The sequence below is a fragment of the Coregonus clupeaformis genome, chromosome 15, assembly GCF_020615455.1.
Source record: "Coregonus clupeaformis isolate EN_2021a chromosome 15, ASM2061545v1, whole genome shotgun sequence".
NCBI lineage: Eukaryota > Metazoa > Chordata > Actinopteri > Salmoniformes > Salmonidae > Coregonus > Coregonus clupeaformis.
Window position 1 is genome coordinate 24,372,522 of NC_059206.1, and position 25,550 is coordinate 24,398,071.

At 37.8% G+C, this 25,550-nt stretch overlaps 1 protein-coding gene across 6 annotated transcripts in view; it reads left to right on the plus strand.

Moving 5' to 3' along the window:
* LOC121581990 (cAMP-specific 3',5'-cyclic phosphodiesterase 4D) overlaps positions 1-4,589 on the plus strand; it is a 170,223-nt gene extending 165,634 nt beyond the window's left edge. For all 6 annotated transcript variants that reach the window (XM_041897470.2, XM_041897475.2, XM_041897469.2 and 3 more), the window contains 2 exons: positions 58-240; positions 792-4,589. In XM_041897470.2, the coding sequence (XP_041753404.2) occupies positions 58-240; positions 792-1,271 (663 nt within the window). In that variant the 3' untranslated portion in view covers positions 1,272-4,589. The remainder of the gene's footprint in view (positions 1-57; positions 241-791) is intronic.
* The last annotated feature ends 20,961 nt before the right edge of the window (positions 4,590-25,550 follow it).

Consider the following 25,550-nt stretch of genomic DNA (forward strand, 5'->3'; position numbering starts at 1 on the left):
AGTATATATGTGAGGACTGGGGTTTTAAATTCTAATTCGCTCTTCACCCACTCTCAGGTCCTCCAGAACATGGTGCATTGTGCGGATCTCAGCAACCCTACCAAGCCCCTGCAGCTGTACCGCCAGTGGACGGACCGCATTATGGAAGAGTTCTTCAGCCAGGGGGACAGGGAGAGGGAGAGAGGCATGGAGATCAGCCCTATGTGTGACAAACACAACGCCTCTGTACAGAAGAGCCAGGTAAATACAGTACACACAAACAGTATATACACACACACACACACAAGCACAAACACACATACAATAGAGTAGACACACACACACGTGTTTTACTATTCTTGTGGGGACCAAACAATTGATTCCAATTGAAAATCCTTAACCCCAAACCCCTAACTCTAAGCCTAAACCTAACCCTAATTGTAACCCTGACCCTAAACCTAACCGCTAAGCCTAAAATAGCCTTTTTCTTTGTGAGGACCGGTGAAATGTCCCCGCTTGTCTGAATTTTCCTTGTTTTACTGTCCTTGTCAGGACTTCTGGTCCCCACAAGGATAGTAAAACCAAAAAAACACACACACAACAAAAAGTAAGTTAATATCGGTCCAGACAAGTTATTTAAGCACAACAAGCTGATATCTCCTTCCTCCTACTCCTCCCCTCTCCTTCCTCCTACTCCTCCCCTCTCCTTCCTCCTACTCCTCCCCTCTCCTCCCTCCCACCCCTCTCCTTCCCCCCTCCCACCCCTCTCCTTCCCCCCTCCCACCCCTCTCCTTCCTCATACCCCTCTCCAGGTGGGGTTCATCGACTACATCGTCCACCCTCTGTGGGAGACATGGGCTGATCTGGTGCACCCTGACGCTCAGGACATTCTGGACACTCTGGAGGACAACAGGGAGTGGTACCAAAGCACCATTCCCCAGAGCCCCTCGCCCGCCCCGGACGAACCCGATGACGGCAGCGGACGTCCCCCCGGAGGGGACAAGTTCCAGTTCGAGCTCACCCTGGAAGAGGACGGTGAGTCGGACACGGAGAAAGACAGTGGGAGTCAACCAGAAGAGGAGGAGAATAGCTGTAACTCGAAAACGCTCTGCACGCAGGACTCGGAATCCACGGAGATCCCGTTGGACGACCAGCCGGAAGAGGAGGTGGAGGAGGAGGTGGTGGTGGTAGAGGAGGAGGAGGAGGAGGGTGAAGGGGTACGCAGGGAACCAAGTATGGCGGAGTTGGAGGAGGAGGATGAGGAGGGAGAGGAGGAAGGGGAGGATACATAGCAGAAACTGCGCTGGTTGCCAAACTGCGAGAGAGAGACTGTTGCGTTACGACGGTGACTCAAGGGACGAGGTGAATACTAGTAATCGTCACAATGTTGGTGATATGGCATCATCGGGAGTTCCAAAGCACACGTTGCACTCCTCAATCCCAGTCTTCTCCTCACTCCACTCCACCTGGAGGTGATATGGGGGCACAGACCCCCCACCTCCCCTCCCCCCAAGACTTCCTCCCTTGGAGCTCCACACTTTTGCACTCAGGAATATTTTAGTCGACTTTCTTGCCTCTTTTTTCATTTATCTTCTGGTTCATTTGGCCTATCGGGAGCGAGGTGACACCTGGTGGCCTTGAGTTCAAAAGGCCAACCTCATCCTCCTGCCTCTCCTCTAGCTCCTCCCACTTCCTGTAAATGCAGGAAGTAAACAGGAAGTGTTCTTTGACTCCCAGACTGAGCACATGGGCAACACACAAGATGCTTGGAACAGTCCCAACTGTAGCATCATGGGAGGACAGCCAGAGGGGGGATAGATGGATTGCAAGGTGACCCCTGGACTGCAAGGTCACCCCAGTCCACTAATACCATCTGAAAAACCAATGAGGGATATTATAGGGAGAGACAGACAAATAAATACTTTGCGAGAGGATTTCAAAGAGACCTTTTTTTCTAAAGTTCAAGTCTTCCTTGAAACCAGACTGGTAGAAAACGCTGTTTTTGACCTCAGTTTTTGTATTGTAGTAAAACTTAAATCTTTTTGTAGATAACTTTTGTTAATGGAGAGTGAGAGAGAGAGAGAGAGAGAGAGAGAGAGAGAAAAAGTGGAGGAAGATGTTCAATTTAAAATCTTCTTCGTCATCTATTGCAACCATTGAAACTTGATTTTTAGAAGATATATGTTACATCATAACATAATAGGTGTGGTCTTTCTGGGAAAGTGTGCTGAGTGGATGTGACTAAAGCTCTCTGCACTCAATCTGCTTTATCTTCACACCCAGGTATTTCAGATAGGGGCAACTTATATGAACATGTGTGGTTTTCTGTTTGAGACTGTTGGGGTTCTTCATGTAACTTTACTGCAGCTTTAAATGTACCAACTCTTTTTCTTTTTTTAAAACAGAAAGAAGCCGGTAACTACTGACCTTAAGAACATAATAATAATAATAATAATAATATATAAAATATACGTAGGCCATGTTTCCATTTACAGTAAATATGACATGGTAGGTCTTGTTAACATCCTGAGTATGAGGCATGTAGCGATTTAGTTCTATCCAACCAAATAGACTGTCCAAATAGACTGTCCAAATAGACTGTCCAAAAAGACTGTCCAAATAGACTGTCCAGTCTATCTACAAATTGTTAAATCTGTTTTGAAATAGGTGGTACATTTTTCTCAGCTGTTAAGGATTATGAATAACCCCATTGACCTTCACTTAGCTTCCATAAACACTCAAAGTTATCAGTGATATCTGTAACACTTTAGCATATAGTCACACATTCATATCTTCTGGGTTTCATCATTTCAAAACTGAATTCATCTGAAGTACAAAGGGACGTGAGCTATTGATGGAACTGATGTTGTTTTACACAAAACAAATAACAAGGGTGTATTCACGTACACTCTATATGTATTGCAAAATTAGAAATATTGCAAAAAATATTTGTCAAATGAAAATAGTGACTGTATTCTAAAGTGTTCCAACACATGTATACCTGCTTGTATTGCATTGGCTAAGGCTATCTGCATCTGGCCCTTTATGTTGTACTGAATCATCATCCCACGTCTTTACAATCTGCCTATTTCAAATGTCTGGATTACTAGAATGACAAACACTTTGACAATATTTGCCTTTGTTCTTTTTCATTATTATAATAATTTTCTCTTATTGGGATTTCACATTGGACATTGACTATCACCTGCATAGTTTAAAAATCTACCTTTCATATTTGAATACTTCATAGGTATGTGTGTATATGTATATAGCTGTACTGCTAGCATCAAAACCATTAACAGACTCTTCCATACATGTCATGCCTCATATGAGGACACAATCCCATATAATCCATGGTATTTGGAAAGAATTCCACTAAATTGAAGTAGTAGCACAGTAATTGCAGATGCTTTATGTTTTAGATTTCATATTGCAATATATTTGTCATTTTCAGGGGGAGGACTAGATATGGATGACGTCATTTCAACCCCTATATAGCTTTTTTATTTTTGCCAAAACTACTACTACTTCTTCTCCTCCTCCTCCCCTGCTGGACTTGCACAATGCAGCACACACCATTAAGTCAAGTGGTTTCTGTGTTGATTTTGTATATTTCTTTATTTATATTTATTGATTTGGTAACACTGTCTTTGAGTCACATGTAGTAATGCATTATGAAGTCTCATAAAGGCTATTTAAGGAGTTATGAGCTGTTATGAATGCTTATAAATAAATGTTTTATTTAACCTTTATTTAACCAGGAAAAGCCCATTCTTATAGTCCATTATGGGTGTGAAAGAAGGCTCTATGAATGCATTATATAGACGCAGGTGGTTAATGGTGTTGCCATGGATTTGTTGTTTTTGTTACAGTTTGGCAATCCTAAGTAAGACAGCACTGTAGAACACACAACCTGTAGCGTAATGACATGATGCCCCCTTTGTTCCTGCTCTGGTGATACGATGTACTTAGAACCATAGAAATAGAATGACTAAAATAGTCAATCTATAGCCATTATATTTCTATGCTTGGAATCAACACTTATGTCAGACATGGGGGGAAGGAAACATGTCCACATTGAAAAGACTTGAATCTGGATTTTAAAGTAAAAATGTTAACATTTTATTATTGGGTAATGGTATATTTCTTTACAATTTCATTTCTTGTGCCATCTTTTGGTTGTGTTTTTTGCTTGCCTCACCGGACGACCTTACCTGTTAATGGATTTTTCTTGTTTGTCTCTGTTTACAACCATGTATTTATTAAGCTTATTGTAGTGTTGCATTCTGTAAATGACGGATTCTTACTCTATCATCTGATGGTGTTGGTGTATTTGGAAAACCTCTTGTTGAGAGAATGTTTATTATGATCCATACTTACCCAATGTATAAATCTCTTCTGTACAAAAATGATAAAAGTGAATGAAATTAAATGAAACGTCACCTCAGAGCTTTTTCATGGGGGCACCAGGGGAGTGAGCCTAACTATACCAGGGTTGTATTCACTAGGCACCAAACGGAAGAAAACTGACTGAAACAGGGAGGGACTACCTGAACTTTTCCAATAAGAAAGATTTGTTTTCGTTTTCCGTTTCAAAACGTTTTGCTACGATGTGCACTAATGAATACGACCCAGGAGAAGGGAGGAAAAAAACTAAACACAACTGGTATTAGGCCCCAGGGCTGCGTCTGCGTGTGTGTGTGTGTGTGTGTGTGTGTGTGTGTCTACGACTGTACATGGTTGCGTGTGTGAGTACGCATTGCTTTAGAGAGACATACACTTTAGTGCAGGGCATTTCAACCTATACATGGTCTCTGTGCTGACGCCTACTGTAGAAAGGGCTAAGACATTCATTCTCCTTTGTTAATCTGTGGCTGCAGTTTCCAGGCTGTGTATGTAGAAACGCTCCTGTAGTCATGAAACCCACACCTCCCTGCATCTACACACAGTATTCAACGCAGTCAAACGCAATACAAACATCTAGCTAAGTCTACTCTTAGGAAAAAAAGCAATACAAACACATTTAGCTAAGGATACTCTTAGGAAAAAGCAATAGCCGGATGCTTTGGCTGACTGAAGAAGAACTATATTTCCGCAGCTGCACACCTGAGGTATAGCACGATGAACCTTGCATATATAAATGTAATGTTCAGAGGGGACATGGCTCTCAATTCCAGTTGAGAGACGTGGGTCCTTTGTATACGTTTCTAGTTGTATTTCTATGGTTCCTGTTGATGATCCACAATGAATATGACCCAGATGGAGATGCAGAGTGTCATTGCAGCGTCTCTCTAGAAATAGTCACCTCTCTGACACATACTGTAGATTTTAACAGCCTTGGACCAAACCTGATGGTGGCAATTATTATTAATTATTGTCTTTTTAAATGATGATTTATTTGTTCTTTAGTCTTCAGATTGCCAAAAAACTAAGTAAAAAAACGTTTTATATGCAACAGATGAAATAAAAGCATGGGTTGATTATGCCTACATGTTTTACCTGTGTGTGATTTTATTTCTAGACTTATTAAAGTACTAGAGCTCAATGAACAAAAACGAATGGATTATGAGATCATTCCTAATTTCATCTGACCACACTGTAGCAGGACTGTTAAAGACTATTGTAGTGACCTCAGTACACGCAGAATTCGCCCCATTGGTGTCAGAAGGGAGATGGCAACTCGGTGCGGCCATCAAAGGCATGACCCATCAGTACGGGCGTGAACCAAGAGTGAAGCACAGTAGATGAGAGTGATGAGAGAGGTGTATGTTGAGTTTTCGCCATGCTTGCTGATCAGTAGCGCCATCTTGTGATGAATAAACGGAACTGACAGACCTCAATATGCAGTTCATGGGGCTGTAGTGCTGGGCCAAGAGTCTATAGAGGAAGATATAATAGATTACCTGTATCCTAAATTGTAATGCAATGTTTTTTTTCTGAGCAAATAAAATGTACCGTACTTTAGGGCTACATTCAATCCGTATCACGGAAGATGCACGAGAACAGAGTTCCCTGGACATGCACGAGAACAGAGTTCCCTGGACATGCACGAGAACAGAGTTCCCTGGACATGCACCAGAACAGAGTTCCCTGGACATGCACCAGAACAGAGTTCCCTGGACATGCACCAGAACAGAGTTCCCTGGATATGCACGAGAACAGAACTCCCTGGAGATTAACCATTGAGCGCCTTTGCTTCACTAGGAGCTGAACGGAACAAGTCAAGTTTATCAGGTAAGTTGACTGAGTGAGAGCACCCCCCCATAAAAAAAAAAGGGAGTGGTTGTCCCAACGGCTATCCTAAGTTGAATGCACCAATTTGTAAGTTATATATTGTATAATGGTAGGTTGTATAACATATTGTATAATGGTAGGTTGTATAACATATTGTATAATGGTAGGTTGTATAACATCTTATATAATGGTAGGTTGTAATGTATAGCATATTGTATAATGGTAGGTTGTATAACATCTTGTATAATGGTAGGTTGTATAACATCTTGTATAATGGTAGGTTGTATAACATCTTATATAATGGTAGGTTGTAATGTATAGCATATTGTATAATGGTAGGTTGTATGACATCTTGTATAATGGTAGGTTGTATAACATCTTGTATAATGGTAGGTTGTTTAACATCTTGTATAATGGTAGGTTGTTTAACATCTTGTATAATGGTAGGTTGTATAACATCTTGTATAATGGTAGGTTGTATAACATCTTGTATAATGGTAGGTTGTATAACATCTTGTATAATGGTAGGTTGTATAGCATCTTGTATAATGGTATGTTGGAAAACATCTTGCATAATGGTAGGTTGTGTAACATCTTATATAATGGTAGGTTGTAAAGCATCTTGTTTATGGTAGGTTGTAAAACATCTTGTATAATGGTAGGTTGTATAACATCTTGTGTAATAGTAGGTTGTATAACATCTTGTATAATGGTAGGTTGTATAGCATCTTGTATAATGGTAGGTTGTATCGCATCTTATATAATCGTAGGTTGTATAGCATCTTATATAATGGTAGGTTGTATAGCATCTTGTTTATGGTAGGTTGTATAACGTCTTGTGTAATAGTAGGTTGTATAACATCTTGTATAATGGTAGGTTGTATAGCATCTTGTATAATGGTAGGTTGTATCGCATCTTATATAATGGTAGGTTGTATAGCATCTTATATAATGGTAGGTTGTATAACATATTGTATAATGTTAGGTTGTATAACATCTTGTATAATGTTAGGTTGTATAACATATTGTATAATGGTAGGTTGTATAACATCTTGTATAATGGTAGGTTGTATAACATCTTATATAATGGTAGGTTGTAATGTATAGCATATTGTATAATGGTAGGTTGTATAACATCTTGTATAATGGTAGGTTGTATAACATCTTGTATAATGGTAGGTTGTATAACATCTTATATAATGGTAGGTTGTAATGTATAGCATATTGTATAATGGTAGGTTGTATGACATCTTGTATAATGGTAGGTTGTATAACATCTTGTATAATGGTAGGTTGTTTAACATCTTGTATAATGGTAGGTTGTTTAACATCTTGTATAATGGTAGGTTGTATAACATCTTGTATAATGGTAGGTTGTATAACATCTTGTATAATGGTAGGTTGTATAACATCTTGTATAATGGTAGGTTGTATAGCATCTTGTATAATGGTATGTTGGAAAACATCTTGGATAATGGTAGGTTGTGTAACATCTTATATAATGGTAGGTTGTAAAGCATCTTGTTTATGGTAGGTTGTAAAACATATTGTATAATGGTAGGTTGTATAACATCTTGTGTAATAGTAGGTTGTATAACATCTTGTATAATGGTAGGTTGTATAGCATCTTGTATAATGGTAGGTTGTATCGCATCTTATATAATCGTAGGTTGTATAGCATCTTATATAATGGTAGGTTGTATAGCATCTTGTTTATGGTAGGTTGTATAACATCTTGTATAATGGTAGGTTGTATAACGTCTTGTGTAATAGTAGGTTGTATAACATCTTGTATAATGGTAGGTTGTATAGCATCTTGTATAATGGTAGGTTGTATCGCATCTTATATAATGGTAGGTTGTATAGCATCTTATATAATAGTAGGTTGTATAACATATTGTATAATGTTAGGTTGTATAACATCTTGTATAATGTTAGGTTGTATAACATATTGTATAATGGTAGGTTGTATAACATCTTGTATAATGGTAGGTTGTATAACATCTTATATAATCGGTAGGTTGTAATGTATAGCATATTGTATAATGGTAGGTTGTATAACATCTTGTATAATGTTAGGTTGTATAACATCTTGTATAATGGTAGGTTGTATAACATCTTATATAATGGTAGGTTGTAATGTATAGCATATTGTATAATGGTAGGTTGTATGACATCTTGTATAATGGTAGGTTGTATAACATCTTGTATAATGGTAGGTTGTTTAACATCTTGTATAATGGTAGGTTGTTTAACATCTTGTATAATGGTAGGTTGTATAACATCTTGTATAATGGTAGGTTGTATAACATCTTGTATAATGGTAGGTTGTATAACATCTTGTATAATGGTAGGTTGTATAGCATCTTGTATAATGGTATGTTGGAAAAAATCTTGATAATGGTAGGTTGTGTAACATCTTATATAATGGTAGGTTGTAAAGCATCTTGTTTATGGTAGGTTGTAAAACATCTTGTATAATGGTAGGTTGTATAACATCTTGTGTAATAGTAGGTTGTATAACATCTTGTATAATGGTAGGTTGTATAGCATCTTGTATAATGGTAGGTTGTATCGCATCTTATATAATCGTAGGTTGTATACCATCTTATATAATGGTAGGTTGTATAGCATCTTGTTTATGGTAGGTTGTATAACATCTTGTATAATGGTAGGTTGTATAACGTCTTGTGTAATAGTAGGTTGTATAACATCTTGTATAATGGTAGGTTGTATAGCATCTTGTATAATGGTAGGTTGTATCGCATCTTATATAATGGTAGGTTGTATAGCATCTTATATAATAGTAGGTTGTATAACATGCATTGTATAATGTTAGGTTGTATAACATCTTGTATAATGTTAGGTTGTATAACATATTGTATAATGGTAGGTTGTATAACATCTTATATAATGGTAGGTTGTATAACATCTTATATAATGGTAGGTTGTAATGTATAGCATATTGTATAATGGTAGGTTGTATAACATCTTGTATAATGGTAGGTTGTATAACATCTTGTATAATGGTAGGTTGTATAACATCTTATATAATGGTAGGTTGTAATGTATAGCATATTGTATAATGGTAGGTTGTATGACATCTTGTATAATGGTAGGTTGTTTAACATCTTGTATAATGGTAGGTTGTTTAACATCTTGTATAATGGTAGGTTGTATAACATCTTGTATAATGGTAGGTTGTATAACATCTTGTATAATGGTAGGTTGTATAACATCTTGTATAATGGTAGGTTTTTTGTATAGCATCTTGTATAATGGTATGTTGGAAAACATCTTGCATAATGGTAGGTTGTGTAACATCTTATATAATGGTAGGTTGTAAAGCATCTTGTTTATGGTAGGTTGTAAAACATCTTGTATAATGGTAGGTTGTATAACATCTTGTGTAATAGTAGGTTGTATAACATCTGTATATAATGGTAGGTTGTATAGCATCTTGTATAATGGTAGGTTGTATAACATCTTGTATAATGGTAGGTTGTATAACATCTTATATAATGGTAGGTTGTAATGTATAGCATATTGTATAATGGTAGGTTGTATAACATCTTGTATAATGGTAGGTTGTATAACATCTTGTATAATGGTAGGTTGTATAACATCTTATATAATGGTAGGTTGTATGTATAGCATATTGTATAATGGTAGGTTGTATGATATCTTGTATAATGGTAGGTTGTATAACATCTTGTATAATGGTAGGTTGTTTAACATCTTGTATAATGGTAGGTTGTTTAACATCTTGTATAATGGTAGGTTGTATAACATCTTGTATAATGGTAGGTTGTATAACATCTTGTATAATGGTAGGTTGTATAACATCTTGTATAATGGTAGGTTGTATAGCATCTTGTATAATGGTATGTTGGAAAACATCTTGTATAATGGTAGGTTGTGTAACATCTTATATAATGGTAGGTTGTAAAGCATCTTGTTTATGGTAGGTTGTAAAACATATTGTATAATGGTAGGTTGTATAACATCTTGTGTAATAGTAGGTTGTATAACATCTTGTATAATGGTAGGTTGTATAGCATCTTGTATAATGGTAGGTTGTATCGCATCTTATATAATCGTAGGTTGTATAGCATCTTATATAATGGTAGGTTGTATAGCATCTTGTTTATGGTAGGTTGTATAACATCTTGTATAATGGTAGGTTGTATAACGTCTTGTGTAATAGTAGGTTGTATAACATCTTGTATAATGGTAGGTTGTATAGCATCTTGTATAATGGTAGATTGTACGCATCTTATATAATGGTAGGTTGTATAGCATCTTATATAATAGTAGGTTGTATAACATATTGTATAATGTTAGGTTGTATAACATCTTGTATAATGTTAGGTTGTATAACATATTGTATAATGGTAGGTTGTATAACATCTTGTATAATGGTAGGTTGTATAACATCTTATATAATGGTAGGTTGTAATGTATAGCATATTGTATAATGGTAGGTTGTATAACATCTTGTATAATGGTAGGTTGTATAACATCTTGTATAATGGTAGGTTGTATAACATCTTATATAATGGTAGGTTGTAATGTATAGCATATTGTATAATGGTAGGTTGTATGACATCTTGTATAATGGTAGGTTGTATAACATCTTGTATAATGGTAGGTTGTTTAACATCTTGTATAATGGTAGGTTGTTTAACATCTTGTATAATGGTAGGTTGTATAACATCTTGTATAATGGTAGGTTGTATAACATCTTGTATAATGGTAGGTTGTATAACGTCTTGTATAATGGTAGGTTGTATAGCATCTTGTATAATGGTATGTTGGAAAACATCTTGCATAATGGTAGGTTGTGTAACATCTTATATAATGGTAGGTTGTAAAGCATCTTGTTTATGGTAGGTTGTAAAACATCTTGTATAATGGTAGGTTGTATAACATCTTGTGTAATAGTAGGTTGTATAACATCTTGTATAATGGTAGGTTGTATAGCATCTTGTATAATGGTAGGTTGTATCGCATCTTATAAAATCGTAGGTTGTATAGCATCTTATATAATGGTAGGTTGTATAGCATCTTGTTTATGGTAGGTTGTATAACATCTTGTATAATGGTAGGTTGTATAACGTCTTGTGTAATAGTAGGTTGTATAACATCTTGTATAATGGTAGGTTGTATAGCATCTTGTATAATGGTAGGTTGTATCGCATCTTATATAATGGTAGGTTGTATAGCATCTTATATAATGGTAGGTTGTATAACATATTGTATAATGTTAGGTTGTATAACATCTTGTATAATGGTAGGTTGTATAACATCTTATATAATGGTAGGTTGTAATGTATAGCATATTGTATAATGGTAGGTTGTATGACATCTTGTATAATGGTAGGTTGTATAACATCTTGTATAATGGTAGGTTGTTTAACATCTTGTATAATGGTAGGTTGTTTAACATCTTGTATAATGGTAGGTTGTATAACATCTTGTATAATGGTAGGTTGTATAACATCTTGTATAATGGTAGGTTGTATAACATCTTGTATAATGGTAGGTTGTATAGCATCTTGTATAATGGTATGTTGGAAAAAATCTTGGATAATGGTAGGTTGTGTAACATCTTATATAATGGTAGGTTGTAAAGCATCTTGTTTATGGTAGGTTGTAAAACATCTTGTATAATGGTAGGTTGTATAACATATTGTGTAATAGTAGGTTGTATAACATCTTGTATAATGGTAGGTTGTATAGCATCTTGTATAATGGTAGGTTGTATCGCATCTTATATAATCGTAGGTTGTATACCATCTTATATAATGGTAGGTTGTATAGCATCTTGTTTATGGTAGGTTGTATAACATCTTGTATAATGGTAGGTTGTATAGCATCTTATATAATAGTAGGTTGTATAGCATCTTGTATAATGGTAGGTTGTATACATCTTGTATAATGGTAGGTTGTATAGCATCTTGTGTAATAGTAGATTGTATAACATCTTGTATAATGGTAGGTTGTATAGCATCTTATATAATGGTAGGTTGTATAGCATCTTGTTTATGGTAGGTTGTATAACATCTTGTACAATGGTATGTTGTATAACATCTTGTATAATGGTAGGTTGTGTAGCATCTTGTTTATGGTAGGTTGTAATGTATAACAACTTGTATAATGGTAGGTTGTATAACATCTTGTATAATGGTAGGTTGTATAACATCTTGTATAATGGTAGGTTGTATAACATCTTATATAATGGTAGGTTGTAATGTATAGCATATTGTATAATGGTAGGTTGTATGACATCTTGTATAATGGTAGGTTGTTTAACATCTTGTATAATGGTAGGTTGTTTAACATCTTGTATAATGGTAGGTTGTATAACATCTTGTATAATGGTAGGTTGTATAACATCTTGTATAATGGTAGGGGTGTTGTATAACATCTTGTATAATGGTAGGTTGTATAGCATCTTGTATAATGGTATGTTGGAAAACATCTTGCATAATGGTAGGTTGTGTAACATCTTATATAATGGTAGGTTGTAAAGCATCTTGTTTATGGTAGGTTGTAAAACATCTTGTATAATGGTAGGTTGTATAACATCTTGTGTAATAGTAGGTTGTATAACATCTTGTATAATGGTAGGTTGTATAGCATCTTGTATAATGGTAGGTTGTATCGCATCTTATAAAATCGTAGGTTGTATAGCATCTTATATAATGGTAGGTTGTATAGCATCTTGTTTATGGTAGGTTGTATAACATCTTGTATAATGGTAGGTTGTATAACGTCTTGTGTAATAGTAGGTTGTATAACATCTTGTATAATGGTAGGTTGTATAGCATCTTGTATAATGGTAGGTTGTATCGCATCTTATATAATGGTAGGTTGTATAGCATCTTATATAATGGTAGGTTGTATAACATATTGTATAATGGTAGGTTGTATAACATCTTGTATAATGGTAGGTTGTATAGCATCTTGTATAATGGTAGGTTGTATAGCATCTTGTATAATGGTAGGTTGTATAGCATCTTGTATAATGGTAGGTTGTATAGCATATTGTATAATGGTAGGTTGTATAGCATCTTATATAATGGTAGGTTGTATAGCATCTTGTATAATGGTAGGTTGTATAGCATCTTGTATAATGGTAGGTTGTATAGCATCTTATATAATGGTAGGTTGTATAGCATCTTGTATAATGGTAGGTTGTATAGCATCTTGTATAATGGTAGGTTGTATAGCATCTTGTGTAATAGTAGATTGTATAACATCTTGTATAATGGTAGGTTGTATAGCATCTTATATAATGGTAGGTTGTATAGCATCTTGTTTATGGTAGGTTGTATAACATCTTGTACAATGGTATGTTGTATAACATCTTGTATAATGGTAGGTTGTGTAGCATCTTGTTTATGGTAGGTTGTAATGTATAACAACTTGTATAATGGTAGGTTGTATAACATCTTGTATAATGGTAGGTTGTATAACATCTTGTATAATGGTATGTTGTATAACATCTTGTATAATGGTAGGTTGTATAACATCTTGTATAATGGTAGGTTGTATAGCATATTGTGTAATAGTAGGTTGTATAGCATCTTGTATTAATGGTAGGTTGTATCGCATCTTATATAATGGTAGGTTGTAATGTATAGCATCTTGTATAATGGTAGGTTGTTTAGCATCTTATATTTACATTTACATTTTAGTCATTTAGCAGACGCTCTTATCCAGAGTGACTTACATCAGCAATTAGGGTTAAGTGCCTTGCTTAAGGGCACATCGACAGATTTTTCACCTAGTCGGCTCGGGGATTAGAACCAGCGACCTTTCGGTTACTGGCACAACGCTCTTACCCACTAAGCTACCTGCCGCCCATAATGGTAGGTTGTATAGCATCTTGTATAATGGTAGGTTGTAATGTATAGCATATTGTATAATGGTAGGTTGTATAGCATCTTGTATAATGTTAGGTTGTATAACATCTTGTATAATGTTAGGTTGTATAACATATTGTATAATGGTAAGGTTGCATAACATCTTGTATAATGGTAGGTTGTATAGCATCTTGTATAATGGTAGGTTGTATAGCATCTTGTATAATGGTAGGTTGCATAGCATCTTATATAATGGTAGGTTGTATAGCATCTTGTATAATGGTAGGTTGTATAGCATCTTGTATAATGGTAGGTAGGTATAGCATCTTGTGTAATAGTAGATTGTATAACATCTTGTATAATGGTAGGTTGTATAGCATCTTATATAATGGTAGGTTGTATAGCATCTTGTTTATGGTAGGTTGTATAACATCTTGTACAATGGTATGTTGTATAACATCTTGTATAATGGTAGGTTGTATAGCATCTTGTTTATGGTAGGTTGTAATGTATAACAACTTGTATAATGGTAGGTTGTATAACATCTTGTATAATGGTAGGTTGTATAACATCTTGTATAATGGTATGTTGTATAACATCTTGTATAATGGTAGGTTGTATAGCATCTTGTATAATGGTAGGTTGTATAGCATATTGTGTAATAGTAGGTTGTATAGCATCTTGTATTAATGGTAGGTTGTATCGCATCTTATATAATGGTAGGTTGTATAGCATCTTGTATAATGGTAGGTTGTATCGCATCTTATATAATGGTAGGTTGTATAGCATCTTGTATAATGGTAGGTTGTATAGCATCTTGTATTTACATTTACATTTTAGTAATTTAGCAGACGCTCTTATCCAGAGCGACTTACATCAGCAATTAGGGTTAAGTGCCTTGCTTACGGGCACATCGACAGATTTTTCACCTAGTCGGCTCGGGGATTAGAACCAGCGACCTTTCGGTTACTGGCACAACGCTCTTACCCACTAAGCTACCTGCCGCCCATAATGGTAGGTTGTATAGCATCTTGTATAATGGTAGGTTGTAATGTATAGCATCTTGTATAATGGTAGGTTGTATAGCATCTTGTATAATGGTAGGTTGTATAGCATATTGTATAATGGTAGGTTGTATAGCATCTTATATAATGGTAGGTTGTATAGCATCTTGTATAATGGTAGGTTGTATAGCATCTTGTATTTACATTTAAGTAATTTAGCAGACGCTCTTATCCAGAGCGACTTACATCAGCAATTAGGGTTAAGTGCCTTGCTTAAGGGCACATCGACAGATTTTTCACCTAGTCGGCTCGGGGATTAGAACCAGCGACCTTTCGGTTACTGGCACAACGCTCTTACCCACTAAGCTACCTGCCGCCCATAATGGTAGGTTGTATAGCATCTTGTATAATGGTAGGTTGTAATGTATAGCATATTGTATAATGGTAGGTTGTATAGCATCTTGTATAATGTTAGGTTGTATAACATCTTGTATAATGTTAGGTTGTATAACATATTGTATAATGGTAGGTTGCATAACATCTTGTATAATGGTAGGTTGTATAGCATCTTGTATAATGGTAGGTTGTATAGCATCTTGTATAATGGTAGGTTGCATAGCATCTTATATAATGGTAGGTTGTATAGCATCTTGTATAATGGTAGGTTGTATAGCATCTTGTATAATGGTAGGTAGGTATAGCATCTTGTGTAATAGTAGATTGTATAACATCTTGTATAATGGTAGGTTGTATAGCATCTTATATAATGGTAGGTTGTATAGCATCTTGTTTATGGTAGGTTGTATAACATCTTGTACAATGGTATGTTGTATAACATCTTGTATAATGGTAGGTTGTATAGCATCTTGTTTATGGTAGGTTGTAATGTATAACAACTTGTATAATGGTAGGTTGTATAACATCTTGTATAATGGTAGGTTGTATAACATCTTGTATAATGGTAGGTTGTATAACATCTTGTATAATGGTGGGTTGTATAGCATATTGTGTAATAGTAGGTTGTATAGCATCTTGTATTAATGGTAGGTTGTATCGCATCTTATATAATGGTAGGTTGTAATGTATAGCATCTTGTATAATGGTAGGTTGTATAGCATCTTATATTTACATTTAAGTAATTTAGCAGACGCTCTTATCCAGAGCGACTTACATCAGCAATTAGGGTTAAGTGCCTTGCTTAAGGGCACATCGACAGATTTTTCACCTAGTCGGCTCGGGGATTAGAACCAGCGACCTTTCGGTTACTGGCACAACGCTCTTACCCACTAAGCTACCTGCCGCCCATAATGGTAGGTTGTATAGCATCTTGTATAATGGTAGGTTGTATAGCATCTTGTATAATGGTAGGTTGTATAGCATCTTGTATAATGGTAGGTTGTATAGCATATTGTATAATGGTAGGTTGTATAGCATCTTATATAATGGTAGGTTGTATAGCATCTTGTATAATGGTAGGTTGTATAGCATCTTGTATAATGGTAGGTTGTATAGCATCTTATATAATGGTAGGTTGTATAGCATCTTGTATAATGGTAGGTTGTATAGCATCTTGTATTATGGTAGGTTGTATAGCATCTTGTGTAATAGTAGATTGTATAACATCTTGTATAATGGTAGGTTGTGTAGCATCTTATATAATGGTAGGTTGTATAGCATCTTGTTTATGGTAGGTTGTATAACATCTTGTACAATGGTATGTTGTATAGCATCTTATATAATGGTAGGTTGTATAGCATCTTGTATAATGGTAGGTTGTATAGCATCTTGTATAATGGTAGGTTGTAATGTATAGCATCTTATATAATGGTAGGTTGTATAGCATCTTGTTTATGGTAGGTTATATAGCATCTTGTATAATGTTAGGTTGTATAACATCTTGTATAATGTTAGGTTGTATAACATATTGTATAATGGTAGGTTGCATAACATCTTGTATAATGGTAGGTTGTATAGCATCTTGTATAATGGTAGGTTGTATAGCATCTTGTATAATGGTAGGTTGTATAGCATCTTGTATAATGGTAGGTTGTATAGCATCTTATATAATGGTAGGTTGTATAGCATCTTGTATAATGGTAGGTTGTATAGCATCTTGTGTAATAGTAGATTGTATAACATCTTGTATAATGGTAGGTTGTATAGCATCTTGTTTATGGTAGGTTGTATAACATCTTGTACAATGGTATGTTGTATAACATCTTGTATAATAGTAGGTTGTATAGCATCTTGTTTATGGTAGGTTGTAATGTATAACAACTTGTATAATGGTATGTTGTATAACATCTTGTATAATGGTAGGTTGTATAACATCTTGTATAATGGTAGGTTGTATAACATCTTGTGTAATGGTAGGTTGTATAGCATCTTGTATTAATGGTAGGTTGTACAGCATCTTGTATAATCGTAGGTTGTATAGCATCTTATATAATGGTAGGTTGTATAGCATCTTGTTTATGGTAGGTTGTATAACATCTTGTATAATGGTAGGTTGTATAACGTCTTGTGTAATAGTAGATTGTATAACATCTTGTGTAATAGTAGATTGTATAACATCTTGTATAATGGTAGGTTGTATAGCATCTTGTAAAATGGTAGGTTGTATCGCATCTTATATAATGGTAGGTTGTATAGCATCTTATATAATGGTAGGTTGTATAACATCTTCTATAATGTTAGGTTGTATAACATATTGTATAATGTTAGGTTGTATAACATCTTGTATAATGTTAGGTTGTATAACATATTGTATAATGGTAGGTTGTATAACATCTTGTATAATGGTAGGTTGTATAGCATCTTGTATAATGGTAGGTTGTATAGCATCTTGTATAATGGTAGGTTGTATAGCATCTTATATAATGGTAGGTTGTATAGCATCTTGTATAATGGTAGGTTGTATAGCATCTTGTATAATGGTAGGTTGTATAGCATCTTGTGTAATAGTAGATTGCATAACATCTTGTATAATGGTAGGTTGTATAGCATCTTATATAATGGTAGGTTGTATAGCATCTTGTTTATGGTAGGTTGTATAACATCTTGTACAATGGTATGTTGTATAACATCTTGTATAATGGTAGGTTGTATAGCATCTTGTTTATGGTAGGTTGTAATGTATAACATCTTGTATAATGGTAGGTTGTATAACATCTTGTATAATGGTATGTTGTATAACATCTTGTATAATGGTAGGTTGTATAACATCTTGTATAATGGTAGGTTGTTTAACATCTTGTATAATGGTAGGTTGTATAGCATCTTGTGTAATAGTAGGTTGTATAGCATCTTGTATTAATGGTAGGTTGTATCGCATCTTATATAATGGTAGGTTGTAATGTATAGCATCTTGTATAATGGTAGGTTGTATAGCATCTTATATAATGGTAGGTTGTATAACATCTTGTATAATGGTAGGTTGTATAACATCTTATATAATGGTAGGTTGTATAACATCTTATATAATGGTAGGTTGTAATGTATAGCATCTTGTATAATGGTAGGTTGTATAGCATCTTGTATAATGGTAGGTTGTATAACATCTGTATCACGGAAGTTCAGTGTTACAGCGTGATTGAAATTTAAAAGGCATTCACGCCAAACGCTGCATATTTCGGCTCAATTGGAAATGACCTTAACATTTCTATCGCGCAATCTGTAACTCTTCAGGATACAGATTGAATACAGTGTTTGTTCGCTTCAGTTGGTACCCTACATTCGTATCATTCCATTACTTTGTTTGATTGAGCCTACCTTTATTTATTTCCTCTGTAAACGCTGTCACGTCCTTGTGGTTGTTGCTGAGGGTCAAGTAATAGTGGATACTATTTAATGAAGGCTAAATACAAATTGTAGTAAAAATAAATCAGGACATGTAGACTTATTAAATCATTATGGAGCGCAAACCGTTAGTTTGAACTCGAGGCAAGGTGCAAGACTTGGCACTTGTCATCACACAGTTGATAAGTGCAGACAATTAAGGTATACAGTGGGGAGAACAAGTATATTTGATACACTGCCGATTTTGCAGGTTTTCCTACTTACAAAGCATGTAGAGGTCTGTAATTTTTATCATAGGTACACTTCAACTGTGAGAGACGGAATCTAAAACAAAAATCCAGTACATCACATTGTATGATTTTTAAATAATTAATTTGCATTTTATTGCATGACATAAGTATTTGATCACCTACCAACCAGTAAGAATTCCGGCTTTCACAGACCTGTTAGAAGCCCTCCTGTTCTCCACACATTACCTGTATTAACTGCACCTGTTTGAACTTGTTACCTGTATAAAAGACACCTGTCCACACACTCAATCAAACAGACTCCAACCTCTCCACAATGGCCAAGACCAGAGAGCTGTGTAAGGACATCAGGGATAACATTGTAGACCTGCACAAGGCTGGGATGGGCTACAGGACAATAGGCATGCAGCTTGGTGAGAAGGCAACAACTGTTGCCGCAATTATTAGAAAATGGAAGAAGTTCAAGATGACAGTCAATCACCCTCGGTCTGGGGCTCCATGCAAGATCTCACCTCGTGGGGCATCAATGATCATGAGGAAGGTGAGGGATCAGCCCAGAACTACACGGCAGGACCTGGTCAATGACCTGAAGAGAGTTGGGACCACAGTCTCAAAGAAAACCATTAGTAACACACTACGCCATCATGGATTAAAATCCTGCAGCGCACGCAAGGTTCCCCTGCTCAAGCCAGCGCATGTCCAGGCCCGTCTGAAGTTTGCCAATGACCATCTGGATGATCCAGAGGAGGAATGGGAGAAGGTCATGTGGTCTGATGAGACAAAAATAGAGCTTTTTGGTCTAAACTCCACTCGCCGTGTTTGGAGGAAGAAGAAGGATGAGTACAACCCCAAGAACACCATCCCAACCGTGAAGCATGGAGGTGGAAACATCATTCTTTGGGGATGCTTTTCTGCAAAGAGGACAGGACGACTGCACCGTATTGAGGGGAGGATGGATGGGGCCATGTATCGCGAGATCTTGGCCAACAACCTCCTTCCCTCAGTAAGAGCATTGAAGATGGGTCGTGGATGGGTCTTCCAGCATGACAACGACCCGAAATACACAGCCAGGGCAACTAAGGAGTGGCTCCGTGAAAGCATCTCAATGTCCTGGAGTGGCCTAGCCAGATCTCCAGACCTGAACCCAATAGAAAATCTTTGGAGGGAGCTGAAAGTCCGTATTGCCCAGCGACAGCCCCGAAACCTGAAGGATCTGGAGAAGGTCTGTATGGAGGAGTGGACCAAAATCCCTGCTGCAGTGTGTGCAAACCTGGTCAATATCTACAGGAAACGTGTGATCTCTGTAATTGCAAACAAAGGTTTCTGTACCAAATATTAAGTTCTGCTTTTCTGATGTATCAAATACTTATGTCATGCAATAAAATGCAAATTAATTACTTAAAAATCGTACAGTGATTTTCTGGATTTTTGTTTTAGATTCCGTCTCTCACAGTTGAAGTGTACCTATGATAAAAATTACAGACCTCTACATGCTCTGTAAGTAGGAAAACCTGCAAAATCGGCAGTGTATCAAATACTTGTTCTCCCCACGGTGTATATATATATATATATATATTACTACTGTATACTATTCTCCATATTATAATTATATTGTACAATACTTCCAATGTTACCATTGATGAACTCAATGTGACAACTTTCAGAATGAATCAAACCACCTTTATTTTTTTTTTGTGAGTAAAGGCTCTCCCAACACTATTTTTCCATTAAGTAGGATTCATGATTATTCCCTAAACATAAATAATGTGTAAAATCAGAGTGTTTTTCAATCTACCCATGGGTTCTGAAACTGAGACAAATATGCATGTTTTTATGTCTCTTTAACTCTTCAGGATACAGCTTCAGTTGGTACCCTATCTTCGTATCACCCATGTTGTGAAACCATTCTCCATAGTCAAAATTATAGTCTTGTGCCGATCAAATTAAAATGTATAAAAAGGTACACAGTATTTAAAGGGATTGCTTTTAAATTAACTGAAAAACGAATTGAACAAAAACTCCCAGATCAAATTGGTAGGTCACCCAGTGGGTATGTTTTCTGGGGTTGAATTACATTTATTCAGTGCGTGCAAGGAGCCACATCTGCAAACTTCATTACGCACCTTCATAAGTAACTCCTGAGTGGCGCAGTGGTCTAAGGCACTGCATCGCAGTGCTAACTGTGCCACTAGAGATCCTGGTTCGAATCCAGGCTCTGTCGCCGCCGACCGGGAGACTCATGGGCGGCGCACAATTGGCCGTCCAGGGTAGGGGGAGAATGGCCCGGCAGGGATGTAGCTCGGTTGATAGAGCATGGCGTTTGCAACGCCAGGGTTGTGGGTTCGATTCCCACGGGGGGCCAGTATTAAAAAATATGTATTCACTAACTGTAAGTCGCTCTGGATAAGAGCGTCTGCTAAATGACTAAAATGTAAATGTAAATAAGGTAAGCCTTTAAACAGCTTGGAAAATTCCAGAAAATGATGTCATGGCTTTAGAAGCTTCTGATAGGCTAATTCAAATCAAATTTTATTGGTCACATGCGCCGAATACAACAGGTGCAGACATTACAGTGAAATGCTTACTTACAGCCCTTAACCAACAGTGCATTTATTTTAAACAAAAAAAGTAAGAATAAAACAACAACAAAAAAAGTGTTGAAAAAAGAGCAGAAGTAAAATAAAGTGACAGTAGGGAGGCTATATATACAGGGGGGTACCCGTTGCAGAGTCAATGTGCGGGGGCACCGGCTAGTTGAGGTAGTTGAGGTAATATGTACATGTGGGTAGAGTTAAAGTGACTATGCATAAATACTTAACAGAGTAGCAGCAGCGTAAAAAGGATGGGGTAGGGGGGGTGCAAATAGTCCGGGTAGCCATGATTAGCTGTTCAGGAGTCTTATGGCTTGGGGGTAGAAGCTGTTGAGAAGTCTTTTGGACCTAGACTTGGCACTCCGGTACCGCTTGCCGTGCGGTAGCAGAGAGAACAGTCTATGACTAGGGTGACTGGAGTCTTTGACAATTTTGAGGGCCTTCCTCTGACACCGCCTGAGTATAGAGGTCCTGGATGGCAGGAAGCTTTGCCACAGTGATGTACTGGGCGTACGCACTACCCTCTGTAGTGCCTTGCGGTCGGAGGCCAAGCAGTTGCCATACCAGGCGGTGATGCAACCAGTCGGATGCTCTCGATGGTGCAGCTGTAGAATTTTTGAGGATCTGAGGACCCATGCCAAATCTTTTTAGTCTCCTGAGGGAATAGGCTTTGTCGTGCCCTCTCCACGACTGTCTTGGTGTGTTTGGACCATGATAGTTCGTTGGTGATGTGGACACCAAGGAACTTGAAGCTCTCAACCTGTTCCACTACAGCCCCGTCGATGAGAATGGGGGCGTGCTCAGTCCTCTTTTTTTCCTGTGGTCCACAATCATCTCCTTTGTCTTGGTCACTTGAGGGAGAGGTTGTTGTCCTGGCACCACACGGCCAGAGTCTCTGACCTCCTCCCCTATAGGCTGTCTCATCGTTGTCGGTGATCAGGCCTACCACTGTTGTGTCGTCGGCAAACTTAATGATGGTGTTGGAGTCGTGCCTGGCCATGCAGTCATGGGTGAACAGAGAGTACAGGAGGGGACTGAGCACGCACCCCTGAGGCCCCCGTGTTGAGGATCAGTGTGGCAGATGTGTAGTTACCTACCCTTACCACCTGGGGCGGCCCGTCAGGAAGTCCAGGATCCAGTTGCAGAGGGAGTGTTTAGTCCCAGGATCCTTAGCTTAGTGATGAGCTTAGAGGGCACTATGGTGTTGAATGCTGAACTGTAGTCAATGAATAGCATTCTCACGTAGGTGTTCCTCTTGTCCAGGTGGGAAAGGGCAGTGTGGAGTGCGATAGAGATTGCATCATCTGTGGATCTGTTGAAGCGGTATGCAAATTGGAGTGGGTCTAGGGTTTCTGGGATAATGCTGTTGATGTGAGCCATGACCAGTCTTTCAAAGCACTTCATGGCTACAGACGTCAGTGCTACGGGTCGGTAGTCATTTAGGCAGGTTATCTTAGAGTCCTTGGGCACGGGGACTATGGTGGTCTGCTTGAAACATGTTGGTATTACAGACTCAGTCAGGGGACATGTTGAAAATGTCAGTGAAGACACTTGCCAGTTGGTCAGCACATGCTCGGAGTACACGTCCTGGTAATCCGTCTGGCCCTGCGGCCTTGTGAATGTTGACCTGCTTAAAAAGTCTTACTCACATCGGCTACGGAGAGCGTGATCACATAGTCATCGGAACAGCTGGTGCTCTCATGCATGCTTCAGTGTTGCTTGCCTCGAAGCGAGCATAGAAGTGGTTTAGCTGCGTCTGGTAGGCTTGTGTCACTGGGCAGCTCGCGGCTGTGCTTCCCTTTGTAGTCTGTAATAGTTTTCAAGCCCTGCCACATCCGGCGAGCATCAGAGCCAGTGTAGTATGATTCAATCTTAGACCTGTATTGACTCTTTGCCTGTTTGATGGTTCGTCGGAGGTCATAGCGAGATTTCTTATAAGCGTCCGGGTTAGAGTCCCGTTCCTCGAAAGCGGCAGCTCTACCCCTTTAGCTCAGTGCGGATGTTTCCCTATAATCCATGGCTTCCTGGTTGGGGTATGTACGTACGGTCACTGTGGGGGACGACATCATCGATGCACTTATTGATGAAGCCAGTGACTGATGTGGTGTACTCCTCAATGCTGTCTGAAGAATCCCGGGAACATGTTCCAGTCTGTGCTAGCAAAAACAGTCCTGTAGCTTAGCATCTGCGTCATCTGACCACTTTTTATTAACCGAAGTCACTGGTGCTTCCTGCTTTAGTTTTTGCTTATAAGCAGGAATCAGGAGGATAGAGTTATGGTCAGATTTGCCAAATGGAGGGCGAGGGAGAGCTTTGTATGCGTCTCTGTGTGTGGAGTAAAGGTGGTCTAGAGTTTTTTTCCCTCTGGTTGCACATTTAACATGCTGGTAGAAATTAGGTAGAACGGATTTAAGTTTCCCCTGCATTAAAGTCCCCCGGCCACTAGGAGCGCTGCATCTGGATGAGCGTTTTCCTGTTGATTAATGGCCTTGTACAACTCATTCAGTGCAATCTTAATGCCAGCATTGGTTTGTGGTGGTAAATAGACAGCTATGAGAAAATATAGATGAAAACTCTCTTGGTAAATAGTGTGGTCTACAGCTTATCATAAGATACTCTACCTCAGGCGAGCAAAACCTTGAGACTTCCTTAGTATTTGATTTTGTGCACCAGCTGTTGTTTACAAATATACACAGACCGCCTCCCCTTGTCTTACCGGAGTCAGCCGTTCTGTCCTGCCCGATGTAGCGTATAGCCTGCTAGCTGAATGTTATCATTGTTGTCGTTCAGCCACGACTCCGTGAAACATAAGATATTACAGTTTTTAATGTCCCGTTGGTAGGATAACCGTAATCTTAAATCGTCCATTTTATTTTCAAAAGATTGAACGTTGGCTAATAGGATTGATGGAAGAGGCAGTTTACTCGCTCGCCGTCGGATCCTTACAAGGCACCCCGATCTGCGTCCGCGATATCTCCGTCTCTTCCTCACGCGAATGACGGGGATTTGGGCCTTGTCGGGTGTCTGTATGATATCCTTCGCGGCCGCCTCGTTGAAGAAAAAATCTTCGTCCAATACGAGGTGAGTAATCGCTGTCCTGATATCCAGAAGCTCTTTTTGGTTATAAGAGACGATGGCAGAAACATTATGTACAAAATAAATTACAAATAACGCGGAAAAACACACATAATAGTACAATTGGTTAGAGGGCTGTAAAACTGCAGCCATCTTCTCCGGCGCTGTTCTTCATCGTTTGAGTGAATTGGAGGTGTACCTGTGGATGTATTTCAAGGCCTACCTTCAAACTCAGTGCTTCTTTGCTTGACATCATGGGAAAATCAAAAGAAATCAGCCAAGATCTCAGAAAAAAATTGTAGACATCCACAAGTCTGGTTCATCCTTGGGAGCAATTTCCAGACGCCTGAAGGTACCACGTTCATCTGTACAAACAATTGTACGCAAGTATAAACACCATGGGACCACGCAGCCTTCATACCGCTCAGGAAGGAGATGCATTCTGTCTCCTGGAGATGAACATACTTTGGTGCGAAAAGTGCAAATCAATCCCAGAACAACAGCAAAGGACCTTGTGAAGATGCTGGAGGAAACAGGTACAAAAGTATCTATATCCACAGTAAAACGAGTCCTATATCCACATAACCTGAAAGGCCGCTCAGCAAGGAAGAAGCCACTGCTCCAAAACCGCCATAAAAAAGACAGACTACGGTTTGCAACTGCACATGGGGACAAAGATCGTACTTTTTGGAGAAATGTCCTCTGGTCTGATGTAACAAAAATAGAGCTGTTTGGCCAAAATGACCATTG